General features: G+C 43.3%; 1 protein-coding gene and 1 pseudogene across 1 annotated transcript in view; one reads left to right on the top strand and one right to left on the bottom strand.

Moving 5' to 3' along the window:
- The window catches only part of LOC134372394 (leukocyte immunoglobulin-like receptor subfamily A member 6), a 62,200-nt pseudogene that overhangs the window by 10,728 nt on the left and 29,804 nt on the right, over nucleotides 1-21,668 (bottom strand).
- Nucleotides 1,438-21,668, top strand: part of LOC134371660 (putative killer cell immunoglobulin-like receptor like protein KIR3DP1) — a 46,791-nt gene continuing 26,560 nt past the window's right edge. The window contains 6 exon segments of the mRNA XM_063088514.1: nucleotides 1,438-1,549; nucleotides 6,517-6,582; nucleotides 6,822-6,857; nucleotides 7,649-7,930; nucleotides 9,226-9,534; nucleotides 10,862-11,161. Coding sequence (XP_062944584.1) covers nucleotides 1,438-1,549; nucleotides 6,517-6,582; nucleotides 6,822-6,857; nucleotides 7,649-7,930; nucleotides 9,226-9,534; nucleotides 10,862-11,161 — 1,105 coding nt within the window.

Below are 21,668 nucleotides of genomic sequence, written 5' to 3'. Positions count from 1 at the left end.
GGTCTCAGAAAGCACTAAGACATGTTAAAACATCATTTTATAATTTTCCATCAAGAAAAATTAAATTCGAAGTTTGTATATGAGGCGTTGGTCAGTGATGGGCTTCAAGTCAGGTCTGTATAAGGGGCTGCATGGACCAAGAATATTGCCTAAAATTTTTCCACAGCACCCCCCATATCTAAGATAAGAAGAAGCTGTTCATCTTCCTGTGTGGTGGGCAACACGTAAACTCTGCAAACTGTGAAGCTGGGGCCATGGCAACCACACCTTTGTTATTTTCCCGTTTTGCTCAGCACCTGTGTACTGTCCAGCGGAAGTAGCTCAGTGTCCTCCAAATTTGTTAGGCTCCTACACCTTGGTAAGTCCTGAAAGAAAAGAGAGGAGAGGGTTAGGGTGGAGATCCTGGTCTGAAGAACTGGCTTCTCCACCACACAGGACTGAAGGTAGGATCCATGGAAAGCTGCGTTCATCGACTATCTGAACACAGGCTGAGCCACCAAGGCTAACATCCAAGGCAAGTCACAGCTACTGGAAGGGAAGGATTCACTGGGAAAGAGTCATCTTTGATGTAGTTTTCCTCCCAGGAGTCTGTCTGGGTCGGAGGATCTGTGCACACATGGGTGAGTCCTTCTTCAGCCCCATGTTTCTGTGTTGGCCAGACACAAAGAGCTCCCCCAGGCAGGAAGGATGGAGAACAGAGATGGGCTGATGCACATGCCTTGGGAAGGGCTTTGCAGTGAATCTCCTGGGGCACAAGAGGAGGGGTCCTCTGGACACCTGAGGCTCTCATTCTGTTCTAGTGACCTTCCCCAGATACCCCTCTGGGCTCACCCAGTCTCCTGAAGGAGTCTGTGATGTTTGGAATCTGGGTTCTCTAGGAATGGGTTAGAATGACATCAGTAAAGAGGGAAGGGCCCAATAGTGGGCCACATGAAACCGTCTGAAGGCCAGGAACAAACCCAGATCTTCCTGTCTGTCCACAACACTCAGCTAAAGGGCCTTCCTGCTACCAGAGTCTGAGGAGGGACCGGTCTGCTGGCAGCGGCCTCAGGTACCTGGTGGCACATTTTTGTACAGAAGAATTATTTTAAGTAAACTTCCTATGTTGTCATATATTGCTTGAATCAGATAGATTTCACCCTTCTACCCTATAAGTATATTATGATTATTAAAAAAATTTAAGAGGAACTTTGTTCAATGTTTTATCAACACTCTAAGTGAAATTGCTGCTCTAGGAGATCTGTCATGTCCATGCTGGGGTGGGCTCTGTTCCTTGCCTACCACCAGGTAGTCCTGAGCATCAGAGACTCTGGTTTGAATGACAAACCTTGACTGCACTGTCACTCCCGTCTTCAGTTCGTCAAATTCAAATTATCCACAAGAAGGGAAGTCCATGTCCCAGAGCTCTAGAGTGGTCTTTTCAACAACAGCTTCACCATGAATGCTGGGACCACAGTCCATGCAGGGACCTACAGATGTTTTGTATCTTACGCCTACAACCTGGCTCTCTGGTCAAGGCAGAGCGACCCCCTGGAGATTGTGGTCACAGGTACGAGAAGTGCAGCCCAGCCCACGCCCACTCTGTGTCCCGACAGTCCTACCCAGAGTCCACACACAGTGGAAGCGGAGAGTTATCATAGGATTCCTCATCAGGACCCAGTGAAAGAAGAATAACACGCTCTGAGATTTTAAAGACGGGGAATACCTTGCTCATGTGAAGGAAGAAAGGGAAAGCCGGTAACCTTTATGATGTAACCCCATTTGTCTATTTTGGGTTTTTTTTTGTCTATGTTTTCAGGTTTATAGCCATAAAATCATTGCCCAGATGAATGTCATATATCTCTTCCTCTGTGCTTTCTTCTAATGGTTTTGTAGTTTCAAGTCTTACATTTATGTCTTTAATTCTTTCTCACTTGATTTTTTATATAGTGTGAGGTGAAGTTCTAGTTTCATTTTATTCTTTTGCTTGTTGTGATGGTTAATTCTAGATGCATTTTAATTAGATTAAGGAATACTGACAGACCTGACAAAGCTATCTTTTTAGGTGTGTCCATGAGGGTGTTTCCAGAAGAGATTAGCATGACAGCCTGAGTGGACTGGGTGGGAAAGATCCGCCCTCAATACGGACGGGAACCATCCCATTTGCTGGGGACCCAGAGAAGGCAAAAATGGAGGAAAAGTGCGACTCTCTCTCTCTTTGTCGAGCAGGAATCCACTCTGCTCGCCTGTACGTGGATATTAGAGCTCAAGAATCTTCAGCTTGTGGGTGCCAGGACTTACACCGACGGCTCCATCAGCTTCCCTCATTCTAAGGCCTTCAGACTGACACCAGCATCCAGTTTGCAGATGGCCTATCCTGCGACTCCTCAGCCTTCACAATCGGGTGAGACAATTCCCCTAGTAAATCCCCTTATTATAAACACATCCTACTGGTTCTGTCTCTCTGCAGAACCCTGACTAATGTACAAGAGGAAATCCAGACTTTCCAGGACCATTTACTGAAAAGACTTTCCTTTGTCCTTTTTCCATTATGTGCTAGTGGCAGCTTTGTCAGAAATCAGTTGACTGTAAATGAGTGAATTTCTGTCTAGGCTCTTTATTCTGTTCCATTTCTCTATGTGTCTGTTTTCATGCCAGCAGCGTGACATTTTTTTGGTTTATCATTTTAATTTTAATTTTTTTTGACAGATTATACTAGTGCATAATTATGGAACGCAGTAGTGCTGTGATATATAATGTGATATAAAATGTGTTGAATGAATCAAACTAATTAACATGTGTTGATTATAATAGCTCTGTAGTAGATTTTGAGATGAGATAGTGTGATCCTCATAATTGGTTTTTGTTTGTTTGTGTTTTGCTCAAAATGGCTTTGGCTATTCAGGGTAGTTTGCAGTTTCATATGAATTTTACAATTGTTCTTTCTATTTTTATAAAAAATGCCATTGGAATTTAAATAGAAATTTCACTTAATCAGCAAGATTTCCAACTTTTCCCTTCCACTCATACACGTTAGTCAGACAAAAGTATATGTTAATTACTGGTGCATATTCTTCTTTCAATTCTCCCAAATGCAGCAAAATAACTTAAGACATACCATTAAAAAGCTAAATATTTCTATGTTAAAATTAGTGTCATATTAGAAAATATGTAAAACCCTACTGCACAGGGTGGAATATGTGGATGGGTGAACCAGAGAAACATGAATGTCCAAATAGTTCCTAACTTTTTAGGACAACAGAAGCAGCCACTCCACTCCTACTTTCTGGAGTGAAGCAATCTTCTCAATCGGGGTCACTTTCAAAGAATTCACCTGGGATGGGGCATCACCAAATTGTGTTTTATGTTTTACCTGTACTGCATTGGCCAGCTGTTACCTTATTGTCTCCAAACCAGGTCTGGTATTCAGGTTAGTAAATGTTATCAGTTTGGTTTTTTCTTCAAATAGTCCGGAGTTTCCTTCTGACATTCAAAATTGGATGTGGACAACTTGATTTCCTACAGAATTATGTTAGTGGATATTTATGTATAATCTAAAATGAGAGAGACAGACAGAGAGAGAGAAAGAAACATGAGTTTGGAATCTTGGGTCATAGAAAAATATCAGCTAATACTACAAAATTTTAAATTTGATTGTTTTGTTTTTGCTAATAAAGAGGAATGCTATGATACTAAATAACTGCATAATGCTTCTACTGGGAAATTAAATAATTTTAACTGGTACTGATTCAATGTTAGATATCCTAACATGGAAAATCATTTTGATTTATATGTTATGATTGTTCTGTAATATCACTAATACCTATTGAATATGTCATGTATTACACATGAAGAAGAGTTTCAAGCTCAGAAAAAAACAAAAAAATATGTGTCAGAACTCTATTTTTTTTTTTTTTTGGATAGCACTAAACATACAAGATCTCAGTTTTAAAGTGCACATTATTTGCAAGGATACACACAACATTAAAAAATGGGTTGCACTAAAAAGTATAAAGCAAGTTTGAACAACAACCAAAGAATACAGAACATAAGTTCTGTATTAATATAATTAAGGGAGAAATCAATTTTATGAAAACTTTTATAATAGATGTGCTTCTACACACTCCTGGGCCAAACAGGAAAACAGAATTAGAAAATTCTTGAAACTGAACAGTAATGAAAATGCCACAGGTTTTTTCCCCCTTTTCAACTCCTTTTCAGTTCTTTGTGTGTGTGTGTGTGTGTGTGTGTGCCACAAAACAAGTCTCAATACATTTAAAGAGACTAAGATCATAGAAAATATATTCTCTGACCACAATGACAGAAGGATATTTAGAAAACTCACAAATGTGTGGAAATTCAACAACACTGTCTTACATAAACAATGGATAAAAAGAGAAATCACAAGGAAATTAGAGTACTTTGAGATAAAAATAGAAGAGCAACATATCAGAATTTATCGGATGAAGGGCTCTCGCAGTGCTTAGAGGAAAATTTATACTTTTAAACACCTGTATTAAAAGTAAGAAAAATCTCAAACCAGTAAAGTAAATTTTTACCTTAAGAAAATAGAAAAAGAAGAGCAAACTAAACCTAAAGCAAATATAAGTAGGAAATAACAAAGATTACAACAGAAACATATGAAACAGGGAGTTAAAAAACAGAGAAAATCAACAATAGCAAAAGTTGATTCTTTAAAAAAACCAACAAAATGTGCAAACTTCTATCTAGATTGACCAAGAAAAAAAGAGAGAAGACTGAAATTACTGAAATCAGAAATAAAGCAGGGGCACTGTTACATTGCCATTATGGTTTTTTGTGGTGTTAAGATTTAGTTTCTTTCTCTTTCTCATTTGCACTTTTGTTCTGCCAGTGGGTTTTGTTCTTGTATATTCGTGGTAGTGACTGTTGTTTTTTGGATTCCAGGTGTAGGAATTCCTTGAGGATATCTTGCAGGGCTGGTTGTGTGGTGGTGAACTCCCACCATTTTTGTTTGTCTGGAAAACACACTATTTTTCCCTCATTTCTGAAGGAGAGCCTTGCCTACTATAGTATTCTTGGCTGGTACTTTTTCTATTTTTAGTATTTTGAATACATCATCCCATTTTCTTCTGGCCCGTAGAGTTTCTGTTGAGAAGCCTGCTGTTTGTCTGATAGGGGCTCCCTTATAGGTGACCTGACGCTTTTCTCTTGCTTCTTTGAAGATTCTCTCTTTGTCTTTGAGCTTTGCCAGTTTGACTATGAAGTGTTTTGGAGAGGAACTTTTGGGGTTGAATCTGTTTGGATCTTTGAGCCTCCTGGATCTGAAGGTTCAAGTGTCTTCCCATGCTGGGAAATTTTCAATTATTGCTTCATTGAATGTATTTTCAATGCTTTTTTTTTTTTTTCTCCTCCATTTTTGGAACACCCATGATTCAGATGTTTGTATGTTTCAGGTTGTCTGTTAGCTCTCTTAGATTTTCATTTTTTAAAATTCTTTTTTCCTCTTTTTTTTTTCTTTTTGGTATGCCTGGGTTCTTTCCAAAAGACTATCTTTAAGATCAGAAATTGCTTCTTCTGCTTATTCTAGCCTGCTGATTAAGCTGTCAGTTGTGTTTTATATTTCATCGAGCGAATCTTTCATTTCCATGAGTTCTGCTACATTGCTACTTGCTTTTACAAGGTATTAATCTCTTTGTAGATTTCCTCCTTCATATCCTGGATTTTTTTTTCTCATTTGATTATATTGTCTGCATAAGTCTTTGTATATCTCAGTGAGTTTCCTTAAGATTGTTTCTTGGAATTCCTTTTCAGTGATTTCAAGGGTTTCCTGCAATTACTGCATTCTTTTGGTAGTGTCCTATTTTCTTGCATTTCCATATTTCTAGTATCTCTATGTTGATGCTTGGTCATCTGGTAGAGCAGTCACTTCTTCTGTTACTCTGGAGTGGGCTTTGAGCAGAGAGACATCCTCTTTTTTTCCAGTTTCCTCTGGGACTCTCCTTGAGTCAATGCAGTCTAGTGTCTGGCAGGCAGCCTGCATGGTGGCTGTGTCTACTGCTGTGGCATCAAGTGACTGTTGCAGCAGCCATGGCTGTGACAGAGGCTGTGATGGGCCAACCACACATCAGTGGTGTTTTTGACGTGCTCCTTGCCGACTCCCAGGTGGGGGATGCTGCTCTTGGCTCCTGTCTAGGACCACAAGTATGATCTGCTTCTTGCCTGTTTCTGGGAGGAGGGGGCTGCCCTTAGCTCCTGCCTAGGACCTCAGCTGTGTTCTCCTCAAAAGTCATTCATGTGAGTACAGGAATCAATCATTCTCAGTATGAGTGGTAGGTACAAGATGTGTTTCAAGTCAGACCATACTAAATGGTTTGAAGAAGCAATCTAGTCTGAACAAATTCTAGGACCCATATTCTTCCTTGGCTGGGCCTCCATCCCCAGCCTCATGGAAGATAAGGGGAGTTTACCTTTGTCACCATTCCATGTTATTGTCAACTTGTAAACTATGGAAGCTGGGCCCACTCATGACATCCTGTGCACTGCTCAATTTTGCAGGATCTCTGCTCTCTGTCAGCAGAAGCAACACCATGTCACCCACATTCATCAGCTTGCTGTGTCTTGGTGAGTCCTGGAAGGAAATAAATGAAGTCAGCACTAGGGTGGAAGTATTGGCCTCGGGGGCTGGGTCTCTCCATAGCAGAATGCCATGCTTCCGTGAAGGCAGGTGGGCATTGATATTTGAGCTTATCTTTTCTTGAGCTCAGGCCTGGCTGCCCAGGATCATAGGCCAGGTGAGAGCCAGAGGAGAAGGTCAGCTTTTGTGTGGAGATGGATCGTTCATCCTGGATCTTTCTTTCCAGGGTTCTTCATGGTCCAGATCATCTGCATACAAGCGGGTAAGTCTTTTGCCTAAACCTTGGGTTGCCATCTACCCAAAATAAGAGAATTTTCCTGTAATAGCAGGTCAGGTGGCATAGAAGGTTGGACTGATGCACTGACTGTTAGAAGCCTGTGGGTGAATGTCTTGTGAACTAGAAAGTGGAGGTCCTGGGAACGTGTGCATTAATTCTGTCCGAGAAACCCGACCTAGCTACTCTCCTCTTAGCTGAGCCAAGCTCTAAGGGAACCTAAAGGAAACTGTGGCACTCAGAGCTGGGCTGTGTGGAGAGGAAGTGATGTCATTTGTAGAGTAAGAAAGGAAGCAGTGCTCAGAAATGGGGGCTTCTCTGAGAACAGGATGGTAACTAACATTCTCCAGCCCTTTCCTGACCAAAAGAGCTGCAGAGTATGGTACCTATTTTTCTATCAGAAAAGGTGGAGAGCTGAAATTTCAGAATATTCTGATGCAGCTTTAATTGTTTAATACGTACCACATGTTAGGTGACATTATTTCATTCACACAGAACTTGCCCACTTTAATCTGTCAACTCTGTGATGTTTTCTTTAACACATTTTGTGTTCTGAATCTAGGAAGAGTCATTTGTTCAGTACTTGCAAAAATGTCTCAGCCACGACATTTTGTAGAAAGATTTGTCATGTCCATGTGGCAGAGGTGCCTTCATGTACCTCTGGGCACCCCTGGTTTGAAAAGGAGCCTAAGAAACATAGAAGAGAGAGGAGATAATGTGCACAGATTGGGAGAGGGTGATTCACATTTTTCTCTCTAAGACTGCCTCTTCTCCTCTAGGAGATTATGACAAGCTCTTTCTGTCTGCTTGGCCAAGCCCTGTGGTTCCTCAAGGAGGACAAGTCACTCTTTGGTGTGACTCTCTTCTTGGGTATGACATATTCAAACTGTACAAGGAAGATGGGGCCCATGTCCCTGAGCTTCAGGACGGAATGTTCAAAAACAATTTTACCATGAACTCTGTGACCACAGCACATGCGGGGACCTACAGATGTTTCAGGCCTTATTTTCACTCCCCAAAGAGATCAGCAACCAGCAACCCCCTGAAGATCATGGTCACAGGTAAGACAGCTCCTGTCCAGAATGGACGTTTATTGTCCCAGCTTTTCCAATTTCAGAGTTTCCAATTTCTAGTAGGAGTGTCAGTCAGGGTCCAATCAAACAAAAGAACCTGTCCAAGTATCTTAAATAAAGGAGGATTTAATACAGGGAACTGAGTACATGGTAGGGAGAATAAGTGTTCCCAATGATGTGTACACCAAAACACACCAAACTATGAATATGTTCTGGTACATTCCAAGGGCAATTAAAGTTGGAGAGGAAATTAAGGTTGTTAATCAGTTGACCTGGAGATGGGGACTGTCCTTGATTGTCCAGCTGGACTCAATGTAGTTACCAGGGTCCAGAGAAGAAAAAGAAGAAATCAGGAGCATGAGGGTCATGGTAATGTGGCAGAATTGAGACTCCACCTGCCATTGCTGCCTTGAAGATGGAGGAAGGGCCACAGGCCAAGGAATGCAGGTGGCCTCTAGAGGCTGTAAAAGTCAAAGGAAAGGCTTCTCCCCTAGAGTCTCCAGAAAGAACACAGCCCTGCAGGTCCCTTGATTTTTACTAGTGAGACTATTTCAGATTCCTGACGTCTAGAACTGTAAGATAGTACATTTGTGTTCTCTTCTGTCACCATGTTTGTGGTATTGGTTACGGCAGCAAATGGAAACCTATACAGGGACCCAAGTCAAGAACAAAATAAGAAGCCCAACAAGGGAAAGGGAAGACACCAGAAATCAGTACAGGCAGGATGCTGATGCTACCACCAGGCTGGAGTAACGTAGGGAGAGGTCAGTGCTCCTGGAGCCAGACTCAGACCAATTCCGTGGAAGCATGGAGAAGACCCAAACACAGCAGAAGATGCCCCACCTCCTGTCTGCACCTGAAACACGCTGAATAGACATTGCGGATTACCTTGCCACATGCTTTACTCTTTATTTCTTACATCCCTCCAGGAATTCCAGTTTATCAAAAAGAGCATTAACCGTGCTGACAGGGAAACTGGAAGTGAAGTGTGTAGTGGTTGCTCTCCCATCTCCACCATAAAAATCATGTGAGGTCTGTGGGAAACATACTACAGACAAAGGTGCTAAAAACCCTCCCAGTGGGAATGAAATACGGTGTTACTAGAGACAGAGAAACAGAGAAAAGAGAGAAAGGGGGGGATGTGGACACAGAAAAGGACATGGAGACACAGAGAGGAAGGAGAAAGACAGACATGGGGTAAGGGGCCCTCACTCATTCCAGGTTCCATAGAATGGACTGAGAAAGGGTGACTCCTTCTAAACTCACCATGCCTTTGCTCCTAGGAGTCCACAGAAAACCTTCCCTCTTGATCCAACCTGGTCCTGTGGTGAAATCAGGAGAAAATCTTACCCTGATATGTTGCTCAGAGTTCATGTTTGACAGCTTCGCTCTGATTCTACAAAGAAGTGTTGGGGTAACCGAGGACCCTTTAGTCATTGCTGGAGAGCCCCATGATGGGGGCTCCCGGGCCCACTTCTTCCTGGCTCCTGTAACATCTACCCATGCAGGGACCTACAGATGCTACGGTTTTCTCAGTCACTCCCCCTATGAGTGGTCAGCTCCTAGTGACTTCCTGGACATCGTGATCACAGGTGAGTGTCCAGACCTGCCCCTCATCCATTCTGTAATCCAGACTACAGAATGTTCTAGGACTTGGAATCCCCAGGTGGCCATGGGGAAGATGAGTGAGTGGATCTTATGGAGAGAGACAGACTTGGAGAGTGCTACCCCACAAGAGTCTAAGAAAGAGAAGACAAAGTATAGTCCACTTGTCATAACACAGAGGACAGATACACAGGCAGAGACAGTGCAACCAGAAATGAGATAAAGAGCAAAGGGATAAATCCCAACAGTTATACCTGTAATCAGAGGGAGGGTGCCTTTCTATCCTCACATGTTCAGAGACCCAAGATAGCTTAAAAGTTTGGTTTCCATGTTTCCCCTATACTCTCTTCTCTGACGTGAGTTGGATCTTGTGGCCTCAGCCCATTGGCCCCCACAAATGCTTTGTTTATTCTGACATCTCTTCCTTCTGAATTCATCCCAGAATATCGTGGTCCTGGGTAAAAGAGTTGAACACCAGTTCTTCTAAGCTGTGTGTTCTCTGCGTTCCCAAACTGGTTTCCCAGGCCTGTGTTTCAAAGTTAACCCATGTGTTAGGGGATAACTGAGGACAAAAATCCACAGAAAAACCCAATTGGAGGGAAAGCAGAGACACTGGAAAGCAGAGACATAGAAACACACACACGCGCGCAGTTTGAGACAACGAAGGGAGATTTGGAGACTCAGAGACACAAAAGGAGAAAGAAGAGAGGGCTGAGAAGTGGTGAGAATGATAGAAGGCAGCTGAGAACACCCCCAAAAATCAAAGACCTGGGGGTGGGGCACAAAGATAGAGAAAAGTGGAGATATGGTGATGGATGCCAGAAATTCCAAAGGAGAACGAGAGAGACAGAGAAGCAGAGAAAGACTCTAAGACAGAGATGATAGACAGACAGACAGACAGACAGACAGACAGACAGATAGATTGATAGACAGATGATAGGTAGATAGAAGATGACAGATGACAGATAGATAAGCATAAAGGTGGGGCAAGACAAAGTGAGAGACTCAAAAAAAAAAAAAAAAGAAAGACAGAAAGATCAAGCCAACTAATCCAAGGAGAAAGAAAGACTAAAATATACAGTAAGGGGAAAAATATCTGGGGGAGTTAGGTTGAGGTCAGACAATTAAGAGACAGAAAGCAAGAGATAAAGAAAACAGAAGGTGAAAAAGAGACACGAGGAGAGAGCGAGAGCGAGAGTGAGAGAGAGAGAAAGGTAAGTCATGGCAGCAGGGAGAATGAATTCTCAGATCGGTGTGAAGGACACTGTGTTAAGGAAGTGTCTCTCTAACTAAACAGCCTCTTTTCTCTTCCAGATCTATACAAGAAGCCTTCTCTCTCAGCCCAGCCATGGCCTGTGGTGAGGTAAGGAGAGAACAGGACATTGTTCTGCAGCTCTCAGAGCTCATTTGACTTCTACCATCTATATCGGGAGGGGAAGGCCCTTGAACGCCGGCTCCCCGCAGTGCAGAGCCACAATGGCACATCCCAGGCCACCTTCCCTCTGGGCCCTGCCACCCCAGCCCATAGTGGGACCTACCGATGCTATGCCTCTTTCAGTGGCTCTCCCTACACGTGGTCAGCCCCAAGTGACCCACTGCACCTTTCTGTCACAGGTGAGGAAGCCCTTTCCTGCCACATGCTTTGAGACACACTAAGTTATAGAGCTGTATCTGTGGTTCTTTCTGCTGGTGATTCAGGGATCTTAGGAAATCTGAAAAAAAGAAGCTGTAAGAAGCACAGAGACGAAAAGACAGTCTGAATATGACAGGGGCCGTCAGGGTGTAGGATGATAGACAGGGCACCTGCAAACCCTCCTTCACCTCCTGTATGGAGGTTACTTTGGGATTCTGTGATCCAGGTGAAAGAAGAAAGGGGTCTGGACAAACCCAGGGGAAGGAGAGGCCAGAGGCAGCTTGAGGAGATGAGAGGTTGCATCAGCCCCTCACCCTTATCCATTTATCAGAAGCCCCTCCTGACCTCTCACCCACAGAGAGAATTCCCTGTTGGGGACCATCGATGTTTATCATCCTGAGAGATATAATGTCTTTTGATTTGGGGCATCTTTTATCACCAGGCATCTTCTAGGCCTGTCTACACCTTCATGTCTAAGGGAGGGAGTCGTCACCTGGGGAATTCTAAGAGAGAGAGATCTCAGGACCCAACTGTCTTTAGAAGAATGACAGAGTGAGGATGGTCAAGGTACCAAACCTCCAGAACGAATGATCCCACTCAGTGGTGCAAGGAAGAACTATTGCTCAGCCCTTTTTCCCACTGAATCTGGTGACCAAAGGAGAGCTCAGCCTAGACTGTGAATCCCTGGAGAGACAAAAGTCTATTGCATGAGTGACGACTGTGCCGCTGCCCAGCTCTGTGACCTTGAACTAGTCACCTTCCCTTTCTGATCCCCAGATTCTCCATTAGTGTTTGAGTCTGTGATCAGATGCAGATTAGAGGGGCATTTCGCCTCTCATGCTCTGGAACTAAGGCCTCATCCAAAAGGAAGGGAGGGGTCAGAGTGAAACCAACCCTCTGCTGAGAAGCGATTCCAGCCCGCTCCCAGGGTCTATGAGGATGGGAATGCTGGGAGATGGGAAGGATTTAAGAACATAACTTAAATATTTATCGTCCGTCTATCAATGTTCTATAATCTGAATATTCAACAGTTACAAAGGAAAAAGTTCCTATCTTCATGAAGATTTTATTCCAGGTATGTGTGGAGGGAAATAAATTCTAATCAATCAATCAATCAATGGATTCATTAATAATCATTAATTTGCATTCATTAAGGTAGACTCATGTCATAGAGGAAGCTCAACTGGATACTTTAGCATGGATGGGTTGGTAGGGAAGACCCTACTGAGGAGTTTTGATCTTAATGACAAGGGGTGCCAGTCTTTAGAAGATTGTTGGAGAGACATTCCCCCCAGATGGAACAGTGAGTGCATGAATGTGATGTAGCAATGAGCTTGGTTCATTCAAAGCTGGGTTCATTCATGTGGCTGATGAGTGGTAAGCGAAGTGGAGCTGAGGGACGTAGACAGGAGTCAACCTATGTGAAGGTTTCTAAGCAATGGTAAAGAGTTTGGATTTTATTCTGACGAGATGTAAAGCCATCAAAGATGATTTGAATCAGCGTGTTATGATCTGTATTCTATTTTAGATGGAACAGTTGGCAGATGTGAACAGAATTCGTTTCAGGGAAATACGAGTAGAAGCCATGACTCTTGTCTAGACTATGACATTTTGGGGTAGAAAAGTCATGGCAACTTAGACCTGGAGGTGCTGGGGTAATAATTGAGTAGGTGGATTCAGGACATACTCAGAGGTAGACTCATTAAGAAGTGTTTCAGAATCTAGTTCTGATATTTCTCAGCCTGGTGACCTTGGGCATTCTCAGATATCTCTGAGTCTCTGTTTTATGGGCAGAAACTTACAGTTGGGCTATCAGAGCATGAGACAGCTCAGCAGGGAGCCTCGTGGGGGAACATTACATAGGCCCAGATAGAGAAAAAATTGGAGTCAGGCTCTTGTGCGCAATTCATGGCTCTGCTTGCTGTAATCACCAACCTCACGAAATATCAGTGTTCTTGACTAGAATGTGGAGTTAATAACGCCTCTCTCCTGGGTTTGCAATCAGAGTAAGATGCACTCACAAATGTGACAGTCCTCTTACCCCTAGAATGGGTCCTGGTACAGAAAATGTGCTCAATATATAATATAGCCCTTGCTACCCTCCCTCATCCCTCCTGAATCCTCCACCTACTGCACTCTCAGACATCACTGGAAGGGCATGTCATTCTACACAACAACTTCAAATCTCAGCAACAGCAGTAGAAGCACGTCCATTCTCTGGCTGTCTCCACCTCAGTTCTCAGAAAGTACAGTTGTGGTGGGTGAGAAGAGATGAGTGGAAATGGTGGTCAGCTGCAGTGGATTCCGGGAATTTCCCTTTCACGCAAATAATAAACTGTCTTGTCTCACGGGACTGCAGAAACACACACGCATTGGAGTCTGGTAGACCTGGGCTTAGACCCCGACTTGTCTCCTACCAGCTCTTTAATTTGGATAACTGTTATAACTTCTTTTGGAATTTTTTGCACATGTCAGACAAGAGAGAAGGTGATTGGTCAGGATTAAGGATGATGGCAAAGTTTGAGATAACATACTTGGGACACACTGGTATGTCATGTGTGCAGTACGTACTGGCCCAAAATAGGCAACGGATAATGGGAGATTTTATCATTTGCTTATTGACAGAATCACATCCTCCTCAAGGACAGTCCAGCAGGATGAACATCATCCTTGGACTTTCAGCAGCCATCATCTCCAAGGCCATTTTTCTCTTTGCTCTTATTGGTCACTGGTGTTGTATCAAAAATCGTAAGTCTGAAAGAGAAGACGGCATCATGAGAGCAGAGTGGGAGTGTAACTCAGGCTCAGAAGTGTGTGTTCATGTCCTGTGGCTTGCTCTGTGGCTTTTTACTGAGGACCATGATTGGGCAGGGACCCCTGTCCCTTCCCTCATATCCTCAAATTATAAACCACTCTTTTCTCTCTTCTAAGTGCCCCTCAGCTCTGGGGAGGCCACTGTCCTGCAGAAGTAGATGATATGCAAGAAAGGAATTAGATGGATGCCATGGGTTTGGAGGGGACCCTAGGGCAGTCGGGGTGGGCCTGGGATTATTGATGGGATAGTTCTCTGAATCTAGTAGGGGAGAATGGCTGAGCAACCTCAGTCATACCCTGGCCTCTTTCTGGTCATGGTGTATGCATCTCTGATGTGAGAGTATCGAGGAGCTCTGTTAAGAGCCTTGACTCCCTCTTCTACCTCACAAAGGCCACCATTATGGACACAGAGCCCAGGGAAGACCAAATGATGGATGGAGAGGTGAGTTCTTTCAGTCCAAGCCCTCACCACAGTTTCATTTTCTCCACATGTCCCATGACCCTGTCCTTAATTATTAATTCTCACCCTCTTATTCTTCACCTTCCTCCTCTCAGGTTCCTGCAACAGAAGAAACACAGGAGGTGACATATGCCCAGTTAAACCACCAGACCCTCTCACAGACACGGTTTACTCCAACTTCCCGAAGTTCCAAGCACCTCTCAGCTGAGCCCAGAATCTGCACAGAACTCACCACACACCCAGCCCACGCTGAGGTCATACCTGGCCCCAGGCTCTGAGAACACAGAGCATTACCAAGCAGAAACCTGGGTCTATCCCTTGGAAGGTTTTCTTCATGAGCATTTTCTCCTTCTCCAATCATCTCAGCATCTCTGAGGTGACAACAAGCCCCTTAGTAAATACCCAGCTAGCTACACTCTGATAAATATCCAACCATTTCAGGAGATTTTTCTATATTCACCCACACATTCTGGACATCTAATCATTATCATCTTACTTTTTTAAAACTCTACTGAAATGATTCTATATACTCAAATTATTCAATAAAAGTTTAGAAAGTGAGATATATTCTGTCTGAGATGTCTAATATGGTAACCTTTAGTCATATGTTGTTATTTAAATTAAAATTTGAATAGATTGAGTTAGATAAAGTTTACAATTCAGTTCCTTAGCCACGGGAGCCACAGTTCAAGTGCTCAGAAGCCACATGTGCTGTTGCCACCTTAGAGAACAGCCCAGATACAAAGCATTTCTACTGCGGCAGAGAGTTCTCACTGTTCTAGACTGAAGATGCAAATTTGAAGATACAGAGTCCATTTTCTCATGGAGCTCAGTCTGAAGAAAGAGACCTGTAGGTAACGATAATATTGAACATCTGTTGCAAGCTGGCTTTATCTAATCAAATGTGAGTAGCAAGCAGAATCCTCTTCTCCTCTCCCAGAATGTCTTATCACCTCTTATGCTCATACTAATTTCTGCTATAGTGTGATTATTACCCAGACTCTGGGAATGTATTTTTTTTGTCTGTTTTTCACATTGTCTTGGTCCCCATTGTCTTCTGGAGAGAATGCACAAATGTATTTTAGCACAAAATATGCTCTGGAAGTTGGTTTCTGCTGACATCTTCATCTTACCCCTTATTTATTTTCTTCCTACTAGAATCAGCATCTACACAGAACAACCCACAAACCGCTACACACAACAAGCTGTTGCTTAGTTCTTAGGATTAGCAGATGCAGCTCCTTCACCTGGCAATGTACCGAATTTCTTGAGCATCTCAGTGTAAACATCCACTTACATGCAAACATCTTGATCTCATAGTCTGAGTCAGGTGAGCCTATTCACCTCACAGTGTCTGTTCTACACCTTTCATATGCTGAGTTTTGAGTGGCTGTTCTCCACTGGCCTATCATGTCTGCACCGTAAGAGTCCTGAAGCAGGGGTGGAGTGTAATTAATGTCCAGCACCCAAGTGCCCATCCAGAGAGACTGTAGGAGTCACAGGAAACCCATGTCTGGTGAATGATCAGGATAGCCAACCCCTCCAGAGAGGATCACGGTGCAGACTTCAGAGATCCTCTAATGCGACCCCCCAAAATAGTTACTATGTCTTCCTGGGCCAAACGGAGGTTTAAACTTCCTTCACTGTCTGAGCTGATGGGGTAAATGGCCAGTGCTGGTCATTGGGTGTGAGACCGAATCACTCACAGACACACTCCTAGCCTGGCTGTTTATATGATGGCCCCACACTCACCAGTGTATAGTCCATAGCTAGGGTGGTCCTGGAGGAATCCTGTTGTGATAAGAAAGGTGTGAATAAAAGACCAAAGCCCTTCTCCTCCCTGTACTACTGCAGGAAGGATGGTTACTCTGCAGAGTCAACTGATGCTAAGAAAAACTGCATAAGCAAGAGATAAATTTAATTTCGCGTCCACAACATAAACACTCAAAAATAACAGTGAGGGTCATTATTCTTTAAAAGAAGTGGTTTTACATAAATGATAAATGGGAGCTGAAAAGACAGTTTACGTATTCTGTGCTCCTACAATTTTATTGTACTTCAGTGTGGCTTCAACGTTTATCTGGTGGAAAAGTGGATCAACCAATTTGTATTCATAAAACTGTTTTACCTCTGTATGTTTTCTCCTACAAAATAATGATTACGTGGGCTGTCCCCGTGGTTCACTCAGGAGAGTGCAGCGCTGATAGCGCTGAGGCCGCAGGTTCGGATCCTGTATGGGGATGGCCAGTGCGCTCACTGGCTGAGCGTGGTGCAGACAACATCATGCCAAGGGTTGTGATCCCCTTACCAGTCAAAAAAAAAAAAAAAGATTAAATGATCCACATTTATAACTTTCATAATTATCGCATCCATATGCTGATGAGTCTCTTATTTTCTTTCTTGGTTGTAGACATGGGGTGGGCACGTTTCATTTGAATCACGTTTCAGGTACAGCTCCTGCATCTCCTGTGGGTCAGATCATGCTGCTCTGTAGTCTGTGGATTCCTCTGCTGGGGTCTCTCTGCTCAGTCCAGTCTGGGGTGTGTGGGGATACAGACTAGGACAGGGGTGGTCATGGGCATGGTGCATCCAAGCACTCCCCTGCCATAAGGACACACAAAGCATTTCCTACTCTGAGGAGCAGCCAATACCAACCCCACCAGGTTGAATGTGCAGGTCTTTCACATCACCAAGCTCCTGTCAGCTCCGGGGCTGATCCCAGTGAGGCAAGAGGATCTTTCTAGGGCAGCCACAGATGGAACCTCTCTGTTCTGTGTCCTCTCACCACTGATATGAGACCTCATTATGACTCTCCCTTCATTCAGGACCCCCGGCTTATCTTTCCCTCCAGGTGTGTCTAGAAAGCCCTCCCTCGTGACCCAGCAGGGCCCTATCCTGGCATCTGGAGAGAGTGACCCTCCAGAGTCACTCTGATTTGGCTACGACAGATTTGCTCTGTCCAAGAAGTAGGAACGTGACCTCCCCCAGAGCCCAGGCCCACAGTCCCAGGCTTGGCTCTCTCAGGCCATCTTCCTCCTGCGCCCTGAGAGCAGCTCCCACAGGGGCCAATAGAGCTGCTACAGTGCATAGAACCTCTCCTCTGAGTGGTCGGCCCCCAATGACCCCCTGGACATCCTGATTGCAGGAGAGCAGCCCAGTGGATTCAGTCAGGGACCCAGATTCTGCACAGAGAGCTTTTCATGTATGTAGGTGGAAGTGTGTGTGTGTGTGTGTGTGTGTGTGTGTGTGTGTTTGTATCTGTGTCTTTGACTCTTTGCACGTGTTTGTTTCGATGTGTATATGTATGCATGTTTGTGCATTTTACGTCTGTGTGTTCGTGTGATTTGTTCCTGTGCATGTGTTTCAAATTCTGTGTATATATGTGACTATGTTTGTGTGGTTTTGTTTGTGTTTGTTTGTGGTTGGGCAGCTGTGTTTGGATACAACACAGCAGATGGTCATGGGAGATTCCTGGTTTCCATCCATGTGACTGTGTTGATAAATAAATACTGAGTCAAGGGTTCTTTGAAAATGAGGCAGGAGCATCTCACAGTTCTGGGAGACCCTGTCATCCCTTTTCTGCCCAGATCCAGACGCCACAGTCTGGGGCCGTGCCAGGCCCCTCGAGTGCACCCTCCACACTGCCCGGACAAAATGATGTCCATTGGAGGGAAGAGACTGGACACCCTGGTCCCAACTCAGGCTGGCTCTAAAGCAGGTGACACCCTGAAGCTTTAGTCTGTTAGGGTACAGGCTGTTCTTATGATAGATGGGGATAACCTACACAGGACCATGGTCCCTCTGCTCTCCCCTCACCTCAGACCTGTCCCTGATATCCAGGGACATCCTAAGATTTCAGAGTCAGTACCTTGACACCTGGGCCATGGTTTCCAGAGGCTACAAACTGATTGGAAGACATTTTTTTTTAGCAGATTTGTGACTGTATTTAATGAACAACACATACACCTAGTTCTAAATGTAACTTAATGTGAGCTGTATTTGCAAAGATAGGCATTATGGGATCATTGATTCCTCCCCAAACTCCTTCCTGGCCACAGTCACCTGCAGAAATGGAGTGAGCAAGCATCTCTCAGGAGAGTCTGAGCTGGGGGTGTGGACAAAGGAGGGCCAAGCACATCATCAAACTTCCTGAGCTCCCACTTCCCCAAACCTTCTTGTGGATCCTCACTGCACCTCTAAGACATGGACAGTAACCCAGGCTTTTTAAGTTAAGAAAACTGGGCATCAACCCGTTGTGGTCAAATTCCAGACTCCACATTGTGTGAAGGATTTTGGTCATGAATCCGAACCAGTCATGTGCCTGGCTCCAAACTCCACAGCTCCCTGCTCCCAACATCTCCACGTTGACTGACAATGCTGCAGGTGAAGGGCGCCTCCTTTGACCAGGGCAGAAAACTCACTCTGTGAGAACAGGGTGAAACGTCACTCCATCAGAGCTCCCAGCAACCACGCCGTGGACGTGCTCTCATTACTCACATCTAGTCGTGTTCATAAGTAAGTGCTTCTCAGCGTGTGTGCGCCCCGGGATTCCTGAAGTGGTTGTTGCAGAGCATTTTTTTACCAGCTTTAGAGTTGCTTACTAAGGAAATGGTTTGCATCATCCCACTCACTTTGTTATTCTGAAATTTGGAAATTTCCATTTCACACAATTTTAAAAATTTCATTCAAATATATAAAAAACATTAAATTTAATTAGTTAAGTTAAATTAAACCTTAATTTTTTCTGCAAAAACTAACAAGGAAACTCACAACACCTTTACACACATTTAAGCAAAATCTAGATTTGCAATTTCTTCACATTTTTACCCAATGCAACCCTTATCATTTCACATGGGTCCTTGCCTCTCGCATTTCTTTGCAGGGTGTCTTCCCAACAGGCCCTCCTTCCTGACATCCTGAGATCTCTGCATCAACTTCCCTTTCAATAACCATATAACTCAGCTTTATGAATCAAAATACTCAACTTAATGCTTGAAGTATGTTTTTTATTTTTGAAAGAGTGTAATCAACAGCCTGCTTTTACAGATGAGGAAGCGAGGATTTCTAAGAAGCAAAGTAACTAGCTAGATCATGAGGTCACCGCAGAACAAAATGAAGGAAATCTTCTGTCTGCTCTTTCCCAGCTCAGGGCCCCGTCACCATCCCATGATATTTTGGATGCATAGGTTGCATGTCTACATGTGTGGGGTTTATGACAATATAGCTATACCCCTTCTAAATTTGTCAAAGGAGTGGCCATGTTTCTTGAACCAAGGGGGTAATAAGTTGCACTCAAATTTTGCTCTTTTGAGAGCTAATTTTGAGCTAGATTTTTAAAAAAGGCTTTTAAAACATTTCCTATACTTTGATTTACACTGAATTTTAATATTCTAGCAAGCCTTTTAAGGTTTTTTAAAAAAATATTTACTTCAGGTTTTCACGATGTAGGGATATTTTAGAAGAACACTTACTGGTAATATGTTCAAACTATTAAGATACAACACGTTTTTCCATTGATACTCAAGCATAGTATGTATTTAAAGCATTCAAAATTGATCCAAAGTGTAATGAAATCCTAAAAGTGACTAACAAAATTATTTCCATTTTTTCTCTTTGCAAATCTTAGCTTCTTTTTTTCCAGGTTGAATGTCGAAATTTATGAAATAAATACCAGACTATTTTTTTTAAGTTGCTTAGTGGAATACATAATTATGTTGCAAACATTTTTTATTATCACTTGGCAGCGAACGATTCTCAACTAAATTTAATTAATAAATTTATCTCTGGTCTGGTGTAACTTACCTGGAGAGCATGAAAAATATTGGAGTCAGACAATACCAAATGTTGGAGGCTTTGTGAATCTATTTGTCTGTCTGTCTACCTACCTACCTACTTACGTATCTACCTGTGTTTATATGGATCTAAGTATCAATCTCTCTATCTGATGCAGCCACAAAGAATGTTGACAGCCACCAGAAACTAGAAGAGGCAAGGAAGGATTCCCCGCTAGAGCCTCCAGAGGGAGTGTGGCCCTGGCCCTGATATGCCGACACCTTGCTTTTGGACTTCTGACCTCCAGAACTCTGAGAGAATAAATTTTTGTTGTCAAACCGTCCAGTTTGTGATAATTTGTTATGTCAGCCTAGAAAACTAATTATTTGTATCTTTCTTTCATCTATCCATCTATCTACAAATCAATCTATCCAAATTCACACTTATTTGATGTAAATTTGTTTGTGTATATGTAAGTTCTTTGTATTGGGGGCGGTGGAAGAGAGCACATTCTCTCTTTGAAAACTGGGTTTTGACTCATAACCAAGAAATGATTTCAGATAAAACACCAAGAGCCAGAATTTGCATGTTCTATGATCCTCTAGAAATTAGAATCAAAGTTAGCTGGTTTTGTTTGGCAGTAGAAGTAAAAAATTTGCAAGCAGTGCTAAACCTGAAAATACAGATTGGAGGTACATTTGAGTTTTTTCTGCAAAGGGTTTCATAACATTTACAACATTTATATATTAGCTTGCAAAGGGAATATTACATGTTATGAAATAAGTTATTACTTATAAAAAACAGAAAAATATGGTAAAATAATTATATGATTGCAGAGTTTAGGAATTAAATGTGATAGTTAAGACGGCAGGGCTTGTTCAGCAATGTGGCTCAAGTCAGCTCTCAGCACCCACCCTCCTCTGGTTGAGAAGAAGCTGGTCTTCTTCCTGTGTGGTGGCCACCTTGTAGACTGTACAAACTGTGGTGTGGTGAGGGGACCCTGTGCACCACATCCTGTGGCTTTGACAGTTTTGCTCAGCTCCTGCCTCCTGTCCAACAGAAGCAGCACCATGTCCCCGCAAATAATGATCTTCCTGTACCTCGGTAAGTCCTGGAAGAGAAGGGAGGAGAGGGTTATAGTGGAAAGTCTATGCTTTATCACAGCATGTAATCAGAGACTCATGGATTTGGGGGGGGAGCACATGGGGCTTGGGATATACTGGGGACACATCTGTGAAGTGGTTTTACTTCCAGGACTCTTTCTGCATCAGATTTTCTGGGCACAAGTGGGTGAGTCCTCACTTTACCCTTGGTTACTATGTTGGCCAAACATGAAGGGGCTTACCCTGGGCAATAGGTGAGGGGCAGATGCAGATGACACTGGAGGGCTTGTGATCAAGACTTCTGGAAATACAAGGAGAGTGACATGCCCTGTGGATCTC

The sequence above is a fragment of the Cynocephalus volans genome, chromosome 3, assembly GCF_027409185.1.
Source record: "Cynocephalus volans isolate mCynVol1 chromosome 3, mCynVol1.pri, whole genome shotgun sequence".
In the NCBI taxonomy this organism is placed as follows: domain Eukaryota; kingdom Metazoa; phylum Chordata; class Mammalia; order Dermoptera; family Cynocephalidae; genus Cynocephalus; species Cynocephalus volans.
Note: the sequence above shows the minus strand (reverse complement) of the source record. Positions and strands in the feature narration are given on the sequence as shown.